We start from the raw sequence: 21,526 nt of genomic DNA, 5'->3' as shown, positions 1-21,526 counted from the left end.
GTTGTAGCATGACTCTTTTACTTTTCATACCTCCTGCAATAATGGCACACCTCTGCCCAAATATAGAGGCAGGTAATGATGTGAGGGCTGAGAGATGTCAGAATCTCAGCCAGCCATGGTGTACACACATAAGCTCGTGTGCCGGAGGCCGGCTGCCCAGCTGAGTACACGGCCGCGGTCATCTTCAAATATGTATAAGGCCATTGGAGTAACAGCTAATTCACCTGTGTCATTCAGCAGGCATCCCCCAAGGTCCAAGCAGCTGCCTCCGTATGACGGCCCCTGTGGAAACTAAGCTATTAAGTTGGTCAGGCCCTTGCGTGTTGTGCCCTCTTCTGCTGACTGATAGCAGAAGGCTGTTTGCACATGCGCACAACGGGACCACTTGACAGCCCCGATGACCTTAGCAATGGCCACTTCAGTAGCACCATCGGCCTACAGCCTAGCACTTCAGATGGAAAAGGTTATGTAACCTAAGTGCTTCTGAAGAGCAGACGAGCTACATAAATGGAGAACGTGGCAGCAAGGCTGCACATCACTTTGTGGTGGGTGAAAGGAGACGAGAAGCCACATCTGCCAGATTCTGGTACTCTGCGAGGCAAAACAGACATTTCGATTAAGTCAGTAACAATTTCCGCAGTATTCCCGCTGCGCTGTCTAAAGATCTGATGCAAAGAGAAGTGCAATTCCAGTGACTTCTTTGCTTTCCAAAGTTGTTCTCAGCCGTCTCATGAAGGGATAGGTGCTGGCTTTTCGAGCCATCGATTAGACCTGCCCACAAGGTGGAAGGGAATTATAACTGCCCACCCTCTGGGTTCACAGAGGCCCCGTTTAGCTCCCGCCTCTGCTGAGCTCTTCTCTGCCTTCAGGCCTCCCAACATCCAGTTGTCCACTAAAAGTACGGGCCACTGAGGAGCTTGCATGAGAGGGATTTGTCCAGAAGCCAGTGGGAAGTGTCACTGTTCTTCACACTGTGCATGGTGGTGTCCTCTGAGCAGCCCCCAGCTTCCCACTCCCCCTGCAGCTGCCTACGGCACTGGTTTGCCGAGAGGGCAGAGGGGGAGGGAAGCCCTGGGCTTCCTCCCTGACAACCCTAGGAAGTGGCAGACCCAGGCAAGGCTGGGAACATTGGGGGAACCAGTACCCATCTTAGCCAGTTGCTTAGCCAGTTGAAGGGAGGATGGTGCCTGAACTGAGCTTGCATCAGGATCACCTGGAGATCTTGTTCAAACAGATCGCTGGGCCCCACCCCCACAGTGGCTGACTTGGTGGGTGTGGGGTGGGCCTGGGAAGTTACATTCTAACGCACTCCCAGGCGATGCCAGTGCTGTTGGCCTAGGTCTACACTGTGAGAAACCCTGGTCTGGATTCTCCCAAGTTCTTCACAGTGACCTCTCCTTCCCCAGCTGCCTCTCAGGCACCTGTTAATGCTCCCCGACTTCGGAGCCCAATTAGCACGCCCTTCTTCTGGAAGCCTTCCCTTATCCATCACGATTGCTCTCTCCTCCAAATGCCTGGCACCCCGTGTTTAGCCTAGTGTGGGGCCCCCTGCTGTGCCACTTGGGATGCTCACACCCCCGGACTTCTTTACCACATTTCAAGCAGATCAAGAGTATGTTTTGTCATTTCCACATGCTTTATGGGATTGAGCATATGGTAGTGGCTCATTTAACACACTAGTTGAATGCCATGGTTCCTAAAAGTGGGGAGGTGCCAGTGCTTACATTTTGTTCACTTTAGCCTCTCCTGTTCTCCTTCCCAGCCTCTGTGCAAGCTCTGCAGCATGTGTGTTATGTTCTAGTGTTTATGGATGTCAACATAAACTTCTCAAAGAAAATCGAAGAAAGGCTTATTATTTCCCAGTACTTCATGCACTTCATATTTTTTTTTGGTAAGCAGTTACCTTGGACAGTCAACCCATATAGCGGTTTATCAACGTGTTTAGTTCCGCCAAATTAGTTGAGGTAGGAATGTGAACATCATTCAGGCATTTTTGTGTTAGTGGTCCTCCGGAGAGACGGTATTGTCTGCTGTGTGAACCCAGATCATCGCCAGGATTTACCTGACCGGATGGACAGGTGGACAGATAGCTGGCCGGACAGTTGAACACGTGGACATATGTCATTGCTGTTCTTGTTGGGAACCAGGCACTGCTGCTCCAGCTGCAGTGTCTGGGCTCCAGCTTCCTCTCAGCAGCCAGAAAGCTCACTGCCAAATGTGGCTTCCAGAAGAGATTGATTTCTTTCTATCTAAACAGGAACTGGCATCTTTTAGGAAAAAGGAATACATAAGTTTAGGAAGAGGGGAGTCATTTTTAGATACGTTCCCTTTTCAAAAATATATTGAGGGACTACTGTGTGCAAAGCGCTGTTCTGGATCTTCGTAATAGTGGGGCTCAGGCATTACGGGTCACGGTTTTCAGGAATCATGTCTAGGGGAGCTAGAAGGCCATGAGTGCGCACTTGTGTGTTCTTCTGAGCAAGTGGAAGCACACCATTAACATACTTACCCACTGGTAAGCATGTTCTTTCAATTTCTAGAAAGTATTTTAATAGGAGAAAAATGCCTTTTCAAAAAAGCATTTAATACCAGAGCTGATCTAATAATTGAATGCTAATAGGAGATTCCCCTAGGCCATAAGTGCCTCCTTGGAAAGCCTGTGCCTTGGGGACACTGCAGTTATTATGTCACAAGGCACACGGACAGCATCTGCTCGTCTTGTCCACCCACGTAACTAAGGTGGTGATGGTGCGAAGAGCATTGTGTCTACCCCACTTTCACACTTGAAAAAATGGAGGCTCAAAAGTATGGCGCCTAGTCACTTGTTTTGATATTTGATCATAAATATATTTCAAATGACAGAATATACCTAAACCTTTGTGTGTGCATGTGTGTGGTATACACACACATGAACATGTGATGTGCTGTGTCTGATAATGTGTATTATCTATTTAATAAATACTGGTTCAGAAACCTCTGTGTGAAGAGGTCCTGAAACTTGTCAAAAGCATCCAAAATTAAAAAGCGAAAAAATGCAAGGAAATGCTGGAGAGAAGCAGGCTGCCCTGAGCTCTAGTAATAATTTTGTGCAGTGGGAGGCAGCAAGCCAAACCTGAGGGGCAGAGCAGGTGTGTGCCTTCAAAAGGAAATAAACCCGACAGGGACAGAGGTAGAAAGCAGGCTGGCTAGACCAGAATAGGTCTGTTAATCTCCCAGACATCCCAAGTTGTAATATTTTTTCTTTTTCTTCCCAAAGAGCAAGGAAGCTGGAGCAGGATTGGATGAGTTTTGCCCTTTGTCTGCCACAGCAGGGTGTGGCCCCTGCTCTCCAAGTGGGGGTGGGGGTGGGGGGGTCCAGTGACTGGCAGGTTGGGGGTGGGCGGGGCTGGTGTCTGGGGGCCTTGAGTGATAGACAGGGGTCTGGGATGGAGGGAAAGGAAGGGAAGCCAAAAGATGTAAGGAGGAGGTGAAGTGAGCAAGGATAGGGTGGGAGAAGTCAATGGCCAGAAATACCGGAGATGCTGGGCAGAAAGGGGAGGTTGGTGCTCTCGAGTTCAGAAGTGGGGTAGGTCTGAAAGAGGGGCTGGCATTGGGGATAGATTGCCCACATGGCTGTTATAGGCTCAGGAAGATGGCAAGAGCTGACGTGAGGTGAGGTTGATGTTCCAGAAGCCAGTGTCCTCTCAGATGGATGTCGTGTGTTCTGGAAGTTCATAACACCCAGTGATAAGAAAGATTCAATAGTCAGGGTGGTAGCGGGCCATTCAGACATTAGGTTCCGAATGTGGGGAGTTGGTTACTGTGACTCAGGCATCCCAGAGGCTGCAGATGTGGAAGCATGTGTTGGAGGCGGAATCTCAGTGAGAAGATGGGCAGTTGGGTCTTGGACACCAAGCTGTGGGCAGGAGGCCTAGTGACTTCTTAGACCTGTGCCACGTGGTCATGGCCTATTGCTTGAAATGTGAAACACCCCAGGTAGCTTTTCTGTGGAGGGCTGGAGTCTCTACTGAGAGAACTGGAGCACAGGACCCAGTGTGGAAGCGCAGTGGAGTTGCAAAATTTTTACCTATAATGAAGATAGAGACCTGGATTTCAGAGAAACACTGGAAGATAAGTGACTGTTGAGCTCTGAGACATTTTAGCTTGAGGCAAAGATTAAGTAAACATTTATATGCCAAACATCAACTAAGTGCTTAGGGAAGGGCAGCTGTCTCTCCTGAGGCCAACCTACCCACATGGAAGTTAATTTTTCTTTAGATTTCCACAGACATCTCTGCTGCTCAAGCCTCTGGGGTTACAATTTAGCAGGAAACAAGCTTCCAGGTCCTGATCGTGCTGGGATGCATCTGGCCCCCATGCCCACCAAAAGAAAGCATTAAAAAAAAAGGCCTCTTTGCTCTTAATAGGTATAAACTAATCAACCAATTAGTCACAAAAAGAGGAAGAGAAGATAGCTAGAGTGCACGTACATGCTCCCTAAGTAAGCGGGTAAAGTGTACACTTGGGTGTTGAGGCCATCATTTTGAGTTTGGATTACTCAAATATTCCAAATGTCTTTTCAAAGAGCTCTTGTGATGCCTTGTGTGATGTTTCAATGTTTCCCTTCCTTTCTACAAGTCAGGACCAGGACATGTCTTTGGAGAATTCAGGAGGGAGCTCTTGGCTAGAAAGTGCAGAGATGGGCTCCAGAGATGGCAGTTACAAGCATGGAGTGGCTATAATCACTCCAGGAGCCTATGGAGAAGAGGCAAGAGTAAAGACAGCAGTGGGGGAAATTGTTATTTAAAGGGTGGAGCCGTTAAAAAGGGTAGGTGGAGTGTGATATCATGGAAACTAGAAGAAGAGAATGTGGAGCAACTACTGCTCAGTGGGCCTCACAGTTGCGTGTGCACTGGAATTTCCTGGGGCCTTATTAAAACATAGATTTAATAAGCTGCTAAGCTGCTCCTCCAAGTTTCTAATTCAGTATGGCTGGCTTAAGGCCTGAGAATTTGCATTTCTATCAAGCTCCCAGAGCTGATGCTACTGGTTAGCTGGCCATGCCATAAGAACCGCTGCCATAGTGAGCACCAGGACAGACGGAAGGGCGCCCAAGGGCTTTAGTCACTAGTTGGCCCTTGGTGATCCCAGTCGAGTGGTTTCTGTACAATGGGTGGGGGCAGAATTCAGACATGGGGTGAGTTGGAGAGAGAATGGGTAGGCAGTTAAACATGGGTAGATTCTTGTGAGAAACTTGGTTATGGAAAAAACATGGAAAATGGGTGTTTAGATATGGATTCAGTGATGAGAACAGTGTGTGTGTGTGTGTGTGTGTGTGTGTGTGTGTGTGTGTGTGCGCGCGCGTGCGTGCGTGTTCATTCATTCCCTTCAGATACTTATCAAGTGCCTACACTTAGCCAGGACCTCTTCTAGGTAGCAGTTAACTTTGGCAACCAGGCCAGACATGGTTCCTGTCCACCCACTGATTTGAAGCCAGGCACACCAGCTCAAAACCCTACTACTTATTTACCCTGTGACTTTGGGCAAGGTGCGTACCTACCTCCCCACGTCTCAGTTTTTGCCTCTGAAAATGGCCCAGTGAGGCCTGCTTTGCCCAAGTATACAGATTTCAACAAGCCAGTCAGTACATCGCAGGCCCCTGACCTCCTGCAGGGCATTTGAGAGCTACTCAGCGAAGCCATGCATACTTCTTTCCTCTCTTGTGAGAGCTCAATGGGCGAAGTTGGTGGGAAGGGGTTTCCCACGTAGTGGCGAGCCGGTCATGCTCAGTAGCACTGGCAGAGGGAGTGAGGAAACATGGACCCCCCTCAGACAGCACAGCAGGTCTCTAGGGGGTGGAAGCTTGAGCAGCCTCCCCCAGAGGCAGCGAGAGAGTCAGGGGAGTAAGGACTCAGTAGGGCTGGGTACTGAGGGAGCATAGTTGATTTCTGGAGCACAGCACTCCCATAGAGCACAGGGAAAAATTCCTTGTCACATTGTAGGGATGTCTGCATTATTTGCTGACCTCATTTCATTTGTATGTATAACCTTCTCTCTTTACTTTTTTCCACTCACACCTAGAATGAATTTTATTCCCTTCAGCGAGAACCAACAGTAGTGACAGGGTTAAGTCCCAGTTCAGACTGAGACACATTGAGTTTCCTACAGCGAAGGCCAGAATAAGGTGAGGAAGCAGTAGGAGGTAGTGACACCTCACACAGGCATAGAGATAATTCGTTCATATAGTGCTTTTTCCACGGGCTATTTCTTTAAACGTTCTCCTTCCAAGTGGCACCTCACAAACTTTTCTCAGAGTTGCGAGATGATGAATTCCTCCTCCTCCGGGCATCTTGAAAGCCCCTTGCCTCTCTGAGATGCCCAACTGTGGGTTTGCTGATGAGGGCTGCAAATGTCATCGTCCTTTGGCCTTATGGGGTTGTGGGTTTGTTGTGCCCTGGATGGGCTCTGGAGTGAGGCCTGCCTCCCTACATACTTGCAGAGTCTGCACAAAGAACAGAAATTTGGAGGGGAATTGAGTGGGCAATGTCATATCACCTTCCAACGTGTCTTCACCAACTATAAATAGCCAAGCTTGTTTGTGCTCATCCAAACAAGGACGCAGTGCAAGGGCAGTTGCCAGGAAAACCACTCGGGTACCCGTTCCTTGTGCCCCTGGCCTGGCTCAGGCTGTCCTGCATTTAAATAGAAAGTTCACAGACAAAAAGTGCCTGTGATTCCTGAGACATTTTTGGCTACCAGGTGGATATGTAGGGACTCCACAGATACCAGCAGGACCTTTGGATCCACATTTCTGGGAAAAGGGAGGGAAGCTCCTCTTGCCCTCCTTCCTGCTGATGAGTGAAGGAAACTGGGCTTACTGCTGCTACAGTTTTGTCCTTTCCTGATGGGAGGATTCAACCTCCCTGGGCAGTAACGTCCCAATGCAGACCACTTTGGAAAAACGACTTCACGTTGCTACCTTCACAGATAGGTGGAGCTCTTTTATATTATAGTTATTTATTTGAGAGAGCGACAAATCTCTAGAAGCATCGATCATGTGCATGTGGATGCTCATTTTGATTATTGCCATTCCAAGTGTGGTGGGTGGGCAAAGATAGGACCGGGTGTCAAGAAGCTTCCATCCGGTTTCAGCTCTGCCACTGATTAGCTGCGTGGCCTTGGGCACACCACTCCTGCCCTTGGAGCACAGGTCCCTTGCCCAAAATAAAATGGGGGGGCTTGAGCTGGGTAGTCTGTACCCAGCTTTGGTAGTCAGAGCCTAAGTCTGAGATGTTATGAGCAGGCAGCCAAGAAAGCAGGAAAGCCAGGAAGGAAGTGGTCACTTCCATTGGCCTCACATCCCCAGAGCACGATTGGACCAGACAAGGGAGGTGAATGATAGGAAGTGGTGGTTTTATATTAGGTAGGTGAAGGTGATAAAACATGGTTGCAGAGTTGGAGCAAGAAAGAGACAAGGTAACTCAAGTCGTTTCTCTAGGATCTTCACATTCAACATCTGCCATCGTCCATACAAGTTGACAAATCCCAGGTGGGATGAAAGCTGGAGAGAAATGGAGGATTTCCGGCGTGCACTTTTGTGGTTTCCTGAGTGCAGGGGACAGAGGTTTTCTATTTCTTTTTCTTTCCTTCTCTTCCCAACTTTCTTCCCCCTGTAACAATTTTTAGGTAGTTAAAGCCCAAACATTGACATTATGGTAATAGGTCTTTCTGAGGGCAGGGAGGTAGGACTGCCAAAAAGAATCATGATTTGGCCTTGGGATCTTTTGCTCAGTGGGATCAATGGGTTCACTCTTTCCCCCGTCATCCCCACTCACTTCCAGATGCGTTGTGGCATCTTTTTGGTGGTTTTTGTTGCTGCTGTTAATGCTGCTGCTAATTTACTTATTTACTTGTTTGCTTGCCTTGGCTTCCTGTGCACTCCCAACACCTTTTCCAGGCCACATGTCTTGGCTTAACTGTCCCAACTTGGGCTAAATTGGGCCATGCCACTGGCTGAGCTCATGTTCTCAAGGGATGTACATGGTGCATCTTCCACATTTCCGACTGTGCACGTACCCTGTCTCATGTCTCAAGTCTGAGTGAGAAGAGCAGGCCCTCTGGGTGGTTCAGGTGTGTGATTTTTGTTTCTTATTAGTACTTTTTAACGCAGGGATCAAAGGCGATTTACCCAGCTGGCAGTGAGCTGCGCTGACACAGGCTTCCTGGTGTCCTCTGTGACTCACCAGCCCCATGACCAGGAGGCTGAGTGAAGCAGCTTTGAGAAGTGGTCGGGAGCTTGGGCTCTGGGCTCAAGTGAGTAGGTTCAAATCCAGACCCCACCACTCTACTACTTTTATGACCTTTTGTCAGCAAGTGACTTAATGTCCCTGAGCCTCAACTTCCTGATCTACATAATGAAAATAAGGGCATCACAGGTGGGATTCTCCGGGAAGCAGACTCTGAGGCAGCGTTTAGTATGCAAGGTCTGTTTTAGGGCTCAGTGCCCATTGAGAGGAGAAGGAAGCAGCGTTGGCCAGCGGGAGACATCGGGTTGTGATACTGGCTCACCAAAGCCTCGGCCAACTCCAAGGGAACTTTGGGGCTAAAATGGTCCCTCCAGGTTGTCCTGTGTTGGGCTGAAATGGCCAATATTTTCATACTGTGGGGTATAGTCCACCATTGAAAGGGAGGGCCTTGGCCGAGGAGGCTCTCTGCAGCTGGGATGGTCTCTGCAGGGGCAGACAGCACTCTCAGAAGCAGAGATACTCAGCCCTTTACTGAGAGGGGCCTCAGGATGGCGCGGCTCCATGTCTGCCAGGCAGAGTAGATACTTAAGGGGGTGGTTTTGACAATTGAATAATGTATGAAAGGGGCTAATCCTCATGCCTGGCTTGTGGTGGGCAGTCAGTAAATAGTAGCTGCTGCTGTTATTGTAGGTTCCACTTAGTCCTCCTGGATGTCTTTGGGCTGGTCAACTTGTTCTCTGCGATGGAGGTTCCCTGCCCAGGAAAGCAAGGGGACCCTTAGCGGCCAGTTGCCTACCCATGTCACATGTTTTAAGTGTCCGTAACCAAAACTGCTGAGAAAAATACAAGAAAATAACACTATTTTGATTTAAAAATCAGAAATGAGTAAGGGCAACCTTGTTCTAACATCTTTGGATACATGGTAATAGGCCTGCTTTCTTTCATTTTCTCCTTTTGTTTAACAGCCGTGGGCATAGAAGCTCATCATACAAAAACCCTCACAGGAGCTAGTAAATTACAGAAGGGTGGGCTTTTTCCACTTTTGTTGAATTTAGTAACATCCTTTTTTCCAAAATGGTACCTATGTGTTGAGCAGACTGGAGGAGAACAAGGACCATGGAGGACGTCAGCCACTCCAAACGTGCTTTGGAGAATTTCAGAAATCCTGGTATTTTTCAGAACTGAAATTCATTAGCATTGTTGTAAGAGTCTATAAATATAGTGAAAGGCATTTACAAATAGACATTGTAAAATGCTTCCCCACCCACAGTCTGAGCACTGTCAAAACACCAGCTGCAGCTTCCCTACTTGGAAGGATCAGAACCTTTTTTAAAACTACACCTACTGTGTTTTCAAAATAGGCTTGCTTCTGGCCCTGTATAGAAGGTAAATTTAGCTAAAGCCTGTAGCTGGCTCTTGGCATGAGGAATTAGTGCCCAGAGAGATGGGCGGGGGGAGGGGGTCCCAATCTCCTTCCTGTCACAATGTGACTGGTGCCTGAGAATCTGGAGAGGGGTCGCTCAGGGATGGTGTAGCCTGTTTCTTCAGGGCGGTCCCTCATGACCTGGACCTCTCAGTCTAGGATTTGTAACTCCACACCCACCCCCCACCCTGTGAGTTCCAGATGTGGTCACAGGTGATCACAAAGGCACCTGTGGTCAGGGAGATTCTTAAAGAATTCGTAGCAGGGGCCAGGCAAGCTCACCTTTTATCTTGATGATACCGTTGGGGAGAAAAGAGAGAGAATGGAAGGTGTATGAATTGTGCAAGTCTCTATTATTAACAGTGAACTTTAAAAGGCAGGAAAAATTCACCTATAATCTTGTCCCAGAGACAGCTACTATTAACACTTTGGACTGGTTTTTTCACATCTTTTTCCTAGGTATGATTTGGTTTGGTTCATCGGTTTTACATAGGTATGATCATACTGAATGTCATACAACTTCATCTTTTGGGAAACAATTGCATGCATTGTACAAATACGTAATGAATTCCTATTTCAGAAAAAAAAGGGCAAATGTTCATTAATTGCACAAGTGTTTTTGAGCCCCTGCCATGTACAAGGTGCTGAACTGAGTGCTAGAAATCATCCATCAGACTACACAGGAATAACCACTAAATATTCTTCCAGTCTTAAAAAAAATCCCTCTTTTTAATATATCATAAGGGCACATGAGTGTATGTGCATTGAGTTGTATGTCGTTTTAAATTTGCCTTTGTCCCTTGACATTGTAACATCATAAGCATTTGTTCTTGTTGTCATAACTGTTTATGAATATCATTTCAATGGCTATATAAAAGACCATCAAATACCATAGGCTATTCCTCTATTCCCCCATTTATGAAAGATTCTAGTTCTTTTTAGTGTTTCCTTATTACAAGTAAGACCGTGACAAACATATTGATCTGCAAAACCCATTTGGGTATTTCAGAATATTTCTTTAGCATAGACTCCCAGACTGGTCCAAAGCAGATGAATGTTTTAAATGCTATTGATACACATCTCATTCTTTAAAATTACTTCTTTTTACCCTGCACCATTCCCCAAAGGCCTGAGGTAGATTCAAAAATGCATATAAAAGAAAATGGTTCAGCATGACAATAAAGGGGAAGCGTAATACGGCCCCAGATGAGATGAGCACAGTGCAGGCATACCTCAGAGATATTGCAGGTTCAGTTCCAGACCACCGCAATAAAGCAAAAATAAGGCAGATATTGCAGTAAAGCAAGTCACAGGAGTTTTTTGGTTTCCCAGTACATGTCAAAGTTACGTTTACACTATACTGCAGTCTAAGTGTACAATAGCATTCTGTCTAAAAACAATGTACATACCTTAATTTAAAAAACAGTTTCTTGCTAAAAAATGCTAACCATCACCTGAGCCTGTTGGAAAAATGGCGCCCACAGACTTGTTTTGTGCAGGGCTGCCACAAACCTTCAATTTGTGGGAAAAAATTGCAATATCTGTGAAGCACAATAAAGTGAAGCTCCAGAAAACAGAGTATGCTTGAAATGTGCAATAGGGTTCTCTACAGTCCCTCGAGATAGGCTCACATTTGACTGGAAGCTTCTAGTTTTCAATCAAAGAGGGAAATGGCGGCTCCAGGATTCAGTTACCAAAATACATGAATAAACCATATCTTCTGAAGCATCCAACTTGTTCTGGGATGTAGATGACTGATGCACAGAGTTCCTTCTCCCCACCAACACCCCCTCTGATTTTTCTCCCCTGTTGCCCACGCGGTGTCACCTCAAACCATCTTCCCATTTGGTTAAAAAAATAAAAGCCCAGTGAAATCAACTGGACTTTCCTTGCCTGAGTGACCTCTCTCCCCAGACAGAACACGTTCTCTTAAGTTTTGGTTCTTGGTTGTGTCCTCAACAGGACAGAACTGTCTGGCTCTGAGTATAACTTGGGTCTGATCTGTTAGTTTGGAGGATGACCGCACCAAATCATTCAGGCTCCAGAGATACCAGAGGATAACATTAAGGGCCCTCAAGAACTTTTAAAAATGAAAATGCTTTCCTGCTGATAATACTACATTTTTAAAATATTTCATTCCGAAAGTTACATTCAAATCAGTGGATACTTGGGCCCTGCCTGCCCCCCCCCCCCCCCCCCCGTTCCTGTTGGCCTGGGGTCTGTCTGAGAAGTATGCCCTGTGGGGCCAGGGGCTGGAGAGGGAATCTGCCCTGGAAACCTCGCCTTAGGTGGTTGGGGTGAGGTGGGAAATACAGGCTCTGCTGTGAAGGCCAAGCTGCTTTTCCTTTCCAAATACAGGAGTCCACACTCTCCTTAAACTTTCACTTCAACCAAGCTCTGCAAAGCCCAGCAAATCTCTTGGGGAAGACCAAACCGTTTGGCCCAGCCCTGGTTCCTAGAATTCTCACCTCTGCTTGTTTTTGGTTGAGGGTGCTTGAGGTTATCCTTGAGGTTAAGAGTCAGTCTTGTTGTTTTAAGAACAAATGGGGACTTCCTTCCATTGGGCCTCTCCACCATCACAGGATATGCATGCCACACCGAATGCTACCACCACCACCATTCTTGAGCGAGAAACCCAGGAGTCAGCTGTGTCATGACCCTCTCTTACCTCCAGGTTTATAGATCTTTTGCTTCCATTTTCCCTTCGTCTCCTGTTACCTCCAGGACAAACTGAACCCTGTTGTACTCAGCCCAGCAGTCTGACCTTTGCCTACCTTTCTCCACTCACTACTCTCCTGGGACCTCAGGCTTTAGCCTTGGGACCCTTGGCTACTCTGGGCACCCTTAACTATCCTTGGGTCCTTGCTCAATCACATGTCTTACTGATATGTCCTCTCTCCCTTTTCCTCTGAGGCCCAACTGCCACACCACCTCCTCCATGTACCCAGAGACTGCCATGCAGATGCCCTGCACTGACCCAGCACTTTTCCCCATAGGACTTTGATGGGCCTGTATCTTACACAGCCTGTGCCATGCGGGCTTGTGCTTGTCTGTCTGTCTCTTTCTCCCATTTAGACCATGAGTCCCTCCAGAGTAGGTACCACCTGGCTTGGCCCTCTCGATACCCCCAGCATGATAGGTATTTCACAAGTACTCCTTGAGTAAATCTGTTACTCATTATGTAGTTTGGCCTCAGGCCACGATAACTACCAGGAGCCAGGAGATGGACTATTTCTGTTGCTTTCCTGGGAACAAGTGCTTGGCTTCCCCCTATCATTTTATAGGCAAGGATCTTTTCCTATTCCACTGCCATCACTGACCTCGGATAATCTTGTTTGGGGCTCATCCTTCCCAAAAGGGCCCCAAAAGTTACCCTTTTTGGAAAAATTTGGAGGCATCTTCCACTCATGCATGAGTGGGCTGTTTCTCTCATCATCTTGGGGACCCCTTCCTGTCCCCAAGGGCTGCTCCTAGCCGAGATACACAGGGAAGTCTCTTGTGTCCTGATGGGCATGGGGGCATCCACCCAAGAGCTGTCTAATTTTATAGGCCTATGCCCCGGTGCCAGCTTTCAGGCTGCCAGATCTCAACTTGACACCTTGTGCCTGTCAACAGCCTGGCCGGTGCCTCAGCCCCAGGCCAGAAAACCTTTTTCTCAAGGTTAAAAGTAATCGACCTTTGACAAGCAGCATTGGCTACATTCCTTGCTCCTTAAAAGGAAAGCTCCCAGTTATCGTTTGCTGATTCTTATTTAGCCATGGGGCGGGAGCAGGGCCTATGTTGTACCCTGTGTACCAGCAGGAGAGTTTGTGGCTGAAGGTGCATTGCTGAACAGTCATTATTAAAATAGCCATCTTTGAAAATGTGTGCTGAAGAGGGGGGCATCCGCTGCTTTGCACCAAGGCCCATGTGGCTGGATAGCTTGTTGGCTCCCACTGGCTTCCTCACAGGCGACAGTGCCACCTGCCCCAGGCACAGCACACTCCTTATCCTGTGTGCAGCAAGAAAGCTGACAAAATGACAAGGGCACACACCAATTATTAAATGCCTGGACTTGTGTTTTTAATGTAGGGGTGACGGTCCAAAGATTGACTTGGTGGGCAGCTCAATACCCAGCATCCTGGACAAGGATCTCACAGACCGCAGCAATGACATCGGTGAGTAAGGAGAGCGTTCTTGCTTCTCTGTGCACAATTTTGAAAGAATGGCAGAGCAGTGTTTGCCTCTTCAAGCAACCTGATGAACACTAACACAGCTATTTAAATGCAAGGCTAACAGCCCTCTGTTGGTTTCAGGTGTTACGGTTATGTAAACGTGGACGGAGATAGTCTCAGAGACACAGAGGAAAAACTGAGCGTTGTTAGTTGGGAAGGGGTGGGGATGAAGGAGAAAGGGAAGGGATGAGACAATACAAATTGGTAACGACAATATGGCCTCAGGGATAGAAAAGACAGTCTGGGGACTATAATCAATAATGTTGTAGATATTTCTTGAGGGGCCAGATGGACTCATGTCTGGTGGGGGAGACCACTTCATGGTCGGTGTGGAGGCCTGCCCAACCACACTGTATTTCTGAAGCTGATGTTGAATAATATTGTATGTCAACTGTAATTATATATACATATATAGTCACGGGACATGGAGTAGAGAGTGGGAATGGAGTCAATGGAATTGTAATCGATAAGCATGATATCGGGGGTGGGAGGGCAGTAGATGGGGGGAGGAGAGTTGTTACTTTGTGAGGGTGAAAAGGATAACTATTGCATTGTTCTGTACACCTGAAACTAACAATTAAAAACAAAAACAAAACAAAACAAAAACAAGGGATGGTGGTGGTTCCCACATGCAAATGCAATGCCTGGGATTTTCAATCTCCTTGGTCTTATGAGAAATTCCTTGCAAGTTCTAATGAAAAGAAATGATGAATACACCTTTTTGTAAAAGTGGGCATTAGAACTTATATCCATATTTTCCAATGATTTACTACTTAGTGTAAAAAGGTGAGTGGGGGAAAAGCAAAATGGCAGAGTTCATTATAAACACAGCACTAAGTGTTTTGACTTTGAGTTTAAAATGAGCCTTGGTGTGATAATTGCCACTTAGTTTAGAATATGAGTGAGTTTTCCCAAGGTCGAGATACCACCATGTGATAAATTGGAAGGTAGCTAAAGTCTCTGTGGGTAAAAAAAGTCAGAGCGTCTTTTGGGGATTATGTGTGGATGGGTTTGAGGTCACATATGTGCTGGTTGAGGCCACTGATGGTCTGAATTGGGTGAGAGCCCTTTTAAGAAGTCCAGATTCAAGGACTCAATTTTTTTTTTAGCTTTACATCTTTTATTTGTACCTATCATGGTCATAAGTTAGCACTCTCTCATATTCTACATAATAGGGCCACCTTTTGGAATTTGCCTCTTTTAAATGAAATTTTGAAATAAGTATAGATTCACACTCAGTTGTAAGAAATAATGCAGAGAGACCCACATACCCTTACTCAGTTTCCTCCAACGGTAGCATCCTATGAAACTGTAGTGCAAGATCACAACCAGGATATTGACATCGATACAATCCACCAGGTTCCCCAGGTTTACTAGTACCTGTGTGTATTTAGTTCTATGTAGTTTTGTTACAGGTGTAGGTATGTGTATCCACCCCCACAATCAAGATACAGAAATTCCATCACCACTAGGATCCCCCTGTTGCCCTCTGATAACCATGCCCACCTCCTTCCTGCCCCCTCCCCTTCCCTAACCTCTGGCAGCTACTATCAGGGATTGATTGGACATGGAAGATTTCTTGCATCATTTGCATTGGCCACTCAATTTAGAAACAAAGGTCTGACAGTTGGCAGGCCTTGTAAGAGGCAGCAGAGCGCCTAGCATGAGCCTTCTCACCGCCTGGGGTTACTCCCCTGCTGGGGTGCCTTTCCTCTGACCCTGCTGATAGAGTCGCATCTTCCCAACTGCTGACCTGCAGTGTCTGGGGGAGGATGTGTCATTGTGACCAGAAACACCAGAAGTACTTGCCCTGTTTCCAGAAACTGTTCTACATCCTCAGTCAGCTTTTGAGAAGTCCAGTCAGGAAGCTTGACCAAAAGCTTCTGACAGCTTGGCCTGATGCAATAATAATAGAAACGCTGGTGCGCTGTATCGTTCCTCCTGGTTAAAGGGCAGGGAAGAGCAGAGCAGAGATTGGCTGTGAGTGAGAAGGAATGCGGAGGAATCACTGGAATGAGCCTGGTTAAGTTCTGCTTCTACCACTGCAGTTTAGCATTGGGGCCCCGTATTAGGGCAGGGCGGCCCGTGGGCCAAGTGTCTTTTAAAGTACCATAGGGCTTCCCGCAAGAAGGGCAGTATTCCCTTACCTCCAGAATACACGGGCCATGCCTTGCTTGTGAAGAACATTGGCCTTTGACCTTTATTTTCTTTGGGTCTGGAGATGACTAAGGTGGCTATTGCCACACTATGAATCCCATGGTTTTCAGTCTGACAAGCTAGTTTGGATATGTTGGGGGCATTGATGGAGGGGGATTAGTCTATGGAAGCTTTTCACACTGTGAAAGCACCAGTTGTATATACAGTAAAACCTTGGATTGCGAGTAACGTGGTTTGCGAGTGTTCTGCAAGACGAGCCAACATTTCTAATACATTTTAACTTGGTAAATGAGCGATGTCTTGCAATACGAGTAGTTTGTTTCCGGAACGAATTATGCTCACAAACCAAGGTATTACTGTATTTGGGAGTCCAGAAAGGGATGCTGAGGTTTAGTTCGCTCTCATTTTGCCAAAAGATATTAATCCCAGAAAACTATAATTCCTGAAGCCAATAATTTAACGTATATATTAAACTTGTGTTAAATTTAACTTATATGTTATTTGTAGTGTGAGAAACGATGATCAGCCGCTACGTAATCAACCACTACATACTTGAGTACCTACTACTCAAGTGCAAGGCTGAAGGGCTGCCAACACCCTCACACACAGGCCCTGCCTTCCAGGGTCTTTGGGTCTGTTTGGGCCTCTAACACAGCAAATGAGAAGTGAGGTAACGCTGACGATCCATCTACATGATGGATGAGTGGTAAAGCAGTGCTGCTCAGAGTTGGGGGTGCTCCTTGGTTCCCAGGGTGTGAGGGCAGGCTCCGTGAAGCAGGACAGACTTACCTGGAGCTGGAGTTGGATTTGCTGAGGTAGAGTTAGAGGTGGGCAGGGAAATCACCTGGGGAATGCTGATAGTGGAGCATAGATCAGCCTGGCTGCAGCTGACGGTTTGTGCGGGCATGGAGTGGGGGCGAACCTGGAAATGGAAGTCGGGACTGGATTGAGTTTGAGCAGGATGGATTTGTAATTTATTCTGTAGGCAGTGGGAGTCGTTTATGGTAGACACTGAGACGACATGATCAGGTCTCAAACTTCAGAAATCACAAATGGAGCTCTGTGGGACCGATGGCATGAAGGAAAAGTGGGTGTCAGGAGTCGGGTTACTTGATTGTTGGGGTGAGAGGCAGTGAGAGAGAACCAGAATTAAAGCTGCTCACAAAAAGACTGTGAAAGAAGGGCTAGATGTGGAAGCAGCAATGCAAGAGAATTCTTGCTAGGCCTCAGGGACACACTGGATTTGGGAGTGGGGAAGTGGAGAGAGGGATTTGTTCATTGTGAGGTTTTGTGATTGGGTGGCTGGGGGAAAAAAAGTCTTGAGTAGAAATAAGCATGTCTGGAGGAGGAACTGGTTTGGGGTAAAGCATGATGAATTCATTTAAGCATGTTGAGATTTGATCTGATATCCCCGTGTCAGTGCTTGAAGAAGGGATGAGGCTGGGGAGGCGGGCAGGGATGGCAGGTAGAGAGATTAGGACTTTCCCGGAGAGAGGAACGCAGGGCCAGCATCTGCAGACCTGGGCTCGGGTGCTGCCGACTCTGCTGCTTCCTGGCTGGGTGAGCTTCCATCATCTACACAGCCTCTCAGCTTCAGCTTCTTTATCTGTAAAAAATACTAAATCTCTACCAACTTCCTTATCTTGTCTTCCAGAATTACTTAAATCACATAGTGGGCTGCAGAAATAAAAAAGATAGAGATGCTTATGATTAATGTTGTTTGCTTAGAAGTGATCAAGTCAAGAAGATACATAAAATCCTTACCGTGAGAAAAAAACCGCCTAGAACTGAAGACCAAATCCTGCAGAAAGTCCACATCTAAGGGAAAAGTGGAATCTTGCAACAATACAAGGGCCGAGGGAGGAGAGGAGTTTAAGCAAAATGTCTTCAGGCCCAAATGCAGGAATGCTCCCAAGGAGAATAGGACATTGCAGAGGGGTTGGCTGTCTTCAGGGCTGCCTCTGTCTCTCTGCTTTTGTGGCATTTGTTCATTGCTTTGAATCAAGAAGGAAATTATTTGTACCAGAGTGTTTTGTTAGTGTTTCAGACAATTGAAGCTGTCCAAATGTGGGCTGCAGCGAATAGCAGGACACAGTCCTGAAAACCATTAGAAATCATCAGTGTTAGCTATAAATACGTGTGTTTCCTCTTAATAAAGCTATAATTTTAAATTATTATAATATTAAATTAGAGAACATGGCTTTTTCAGATCTCTTGTGGGCAGCTACCAGCATCTGTCATCTGTGATAATTTAGAATGAAATCAGTTGGTCCCAAACTAAGTTGTTGATGTCAGTGTGAGATATTGTTTGTATCAAACGACGCAGGCATATTTCAAGGAACATAATAGAAAACATGGATGAGCTCCAACACAGGCCTGCACATGAATAGAAATGAAAATTAAATTGTCCAGTTTTCTCTTGCTGATGGAAGAATCTGTTCCGATTGAATGGGAGATTATAGGCCGCGAAGTCAAGTGCCATAACATTTATTTTTATTATGCCATATATTGTAGTTTCCACGGCATGGTGGGATTTATTGTTACACTTCAATACTATGGAGCTTTTCAGTTCCTTTCCCACTAAAGCACTGGCAGCCAGTGTCCAGGTGGGAAGCAGCCTGGGAACTAAGCCATCCAGTTTCAACTAATTGTTTTAGAAAAAGCCCTTCTCATTCCTCTTCAGTTGCTTTCCTTCTTTGTTTTGACTGTTTATTTTTTCCATTCTATTTGAATCTCATTAAACTGTCCCCACTCCATCTCTTTACGTGGACGCCATCCACTCTTCACTTGAGGAAGCTGAGGATTTCCCCTCCATGTTTTTAGCCTCACCCACAAACCCACACTTCCCATGGCAGTCAATCTGGGGGCCAAGTGTCACTGGCTTTAAAGTTGACAGACTTAGGAAGCGCAGATCTGGTTTGGAAGCTATGGAGACTAACTTCAACTAGTCCTCAGTCTCTCACAGATGCCTCTAGGCCTATTCTTTTGGACCAGCAAATGCAAAAGCACTTCCCTACCCCCTGGGAACGCTATTAAGAGCTACCATATTTTGCGGTGTATAATGCGCTCCCATGTATAATGAGCACACACTTTTTGGCCCAAACTTTCAGGGAAAAAAATCTTTCATTTTAATTTTTTAATTCAAATTTTTATTTCTTTACTTTTAGGTACTGGTTTCTTGTATTGTAAAGGAATTTTAGCATTTATTTTTTAACATATTATGGAGCAAGAAATTTTATGTAATGAATAATTACGAAACATAGGAACAGATACAAGGTACAAGAAATTTTATGTACCAGTGACAAATTTACGATATGTATGCATCATAGAAGGCCAAGAACTCTTCGTCGTTGCAAATTTGCTCTAAGTTCAACAAAACCGATTATCGTATTCCAGGGTATTGTTTTGCATATGGATATTGTTATTGATTTTCATTACACTTTAACTCATAAGCATAAATAAAAGAATTAAAAACATTTATATAGATATGGAGTTAATATTACCCATGTATAATGCACATCCTTATTTTTCCCTCAGAAATTTGGGCCAAAAAAATGTGCATTATACATGGAAAAATATGGCAATTGATTTGGGGTGCTGGAAAGGCTGTAAACCTGGACTGTGGTGATGGTTGCACAATTCTGTGAATTTACTAAAAATGACTAAGTTGTACTCTTAAAGTAGGTGAACTTTATGGTATAAAAATTATACCTCAATCAAGCTGTTCAAGAGGAAAAAAGACTGAATGAAATTTCTTTAGCACTCACTTTGAGGTCTCAATGTCAAAAAAGATATATACACCACTCATTTGTAAGTATGAGTTAGAAGTGTCCTTTTGACCCACTTTATAAAACAGTTGTGTTTATTTAAACTAATAGCCACTATATTGTTGTTTCTGAGTTGTTAGTAAACCATTCTTTTTTTTTTCTTTTCTTAAGATTTTATTGGGGAATTGGGGGAGGGGAACAGCGCTGGGGAATCTGGGGAAGGGGAACAGACAAGTTGCTGTCCTTTTGTTCTTCAGTCTAGTTGTGGAGGACATCGCTTCACTGGCCCATGTTGGTATTATCTTTGAGCTCTTCCCGGGTGAGGCAGATCGGCCGCCGGCCTCTGGACAGCCACTCACAGTGGCTCTTGGCAGCTCACACCAGCTGCCGGCCGCTCATGCTGGCTGCTGGCCACACACGGTAGCTTATGGCAGCCCACTGCAGCAGGGGCTGCAGCCTATGCTGTCGCCAGTGACCCACAGCAGCCCAGCTCCCGGTTGAGCTGTTGTTCACCATCCTAGCTGTAGAGGGCAGCATCACTGGCCCTCATGTGGGATCTGAACCGGGGCCCCATTGCTGAGAGCTGGCGTCCCAAGCCAGCTCTTAACCAATGCGCCAGTCAGCCAGCCCAGTAAACCATTCTTTTATAAATAGCGTTATGCTTTAGATGTGTTAAGAAAACTCTCGGGCCGGCCACGTGGCACGTTGGTTAAGAGCTGGCTTGGGACGCCAGCTCTGAGCAGCAGGGCCCCAGTTCGGATCCCACATGGGCCAGTGATGCTGCGCCCTCCACAGCTAAGATGGTGAACAACAGCTCAACCTGGAGCTGGGCTGCCGTGAGTCGCCGGCGACGGTGTAGGCTGCAGAGGGGCTGGCTGGCAGCTGGCGTGAGCTGCCATGAGTGGCCGTCCAAAGGCCAGCAAGTGACTGCCTCACCCGGGAAGAGGTCAATGATAATACCAACATGGGCCAGTGAAGCAACGTCCTCCACAACTAGACTGAAGAACAAAAAGACAGCAACCTGTCTGTTCGCCTTCTCCGATTCCCCAATACTGTTCCCGTCTCCCAATCCCCCAATAAAATCTTTTTTTAAAAAAAAAGAAGGAATACTCTCTAAAAGCTTGTAAAGGAATCATTTAGTAATACAAATCAGTTTCCTTAAGGTGTGAAATAAGTGTACTGTTTTACAAAGTTTTCTTATAGTGAGGCCTGCCCAGACATTGATAAGTATGATTACAGCTGTGGTGTAGAATAGTCACAAAATGTTTGGAAGGCTGAGGAATGTTTTCTAAGAATATCTGGGGACAGAACGTGCCTTTATAATCCTGGACCCCTCTTTCAGGTACAATGTGCAGATAGTTGCTTCTGAGGAATGCAGTTGTGTATGTAACGTCCCAGTGTGAGCCCCATTCCTCCAGTACAGTGAAGGGCATATACGTCTGCCCTCTATCATCGTCCTGAGGTTAGTGGTGAAATAATAGCAATGGGAGCCAGCAAGAGGAAGGAAAGAAGAAACGAAAAGTCACTGGGTGCCAACTAGTCATCTTGAATCTTTTGTATATTTCTCATCTGTAAATGAGGTGTAATGACTGTCATTTTTATAGGGAAGGAACAGGGGATAAAGAAAGCCAGGTAGGGCTGGCCGAGTGGCGCAATGGTTAAGAACTGGCTTGGGATGCCAGAGGGCCCCGGTTCGGATCCCACATATGAGGGCCAGTGACACTGCCCTCTACAGCTAAG

At 46.3% G+C, this 21,526-nt stretch overlaps 1 protein-coding gene across 5 annotated transcripts in view; it reads left to right on the top strand.

Annotated features, from left to right (window-relative positions):
- Positions 1-21,526, top strand: part of SH3KBP1 (SH3 domain containing kinase binding protein 1) — a 353,239-nt gene that overhangs the window by 292,598 nt on the left and 39,115 nt on the right. For all 5 annotated transcript variants that reach the window (XM_019667291.1, XM_019667284.1, XM_019667278.1 and 2 more), the window contains one exon: positions 13,720-13,805. In XM_019667291.1, coding sequence (XP_019522836.1) covers positions 13,720-13,805 — 86 coding nt within the window. The remainder of the gene's footprint in view (positions 1-13,719; positions 13,806-21,526) is intronic.

Source organism: Hipposideros armiger, unplaced genomic scaffold (assembly GCF_001890085.2).
Source record: "Hipposideros armiger isolate ML-2016 unplaced genomic scaffold, ASM189008v1 scaffold_13, whole genome shotgun sequence".
NCBI lineage: Eukaryota > Metazoa > Chordata > Mammalia > Chiroptera > Hipposideridae > Hipposideros > Hipposideros armiger.
This window is presented reverse-complemented; position numbering and strand designations above follow the sequence as displayed.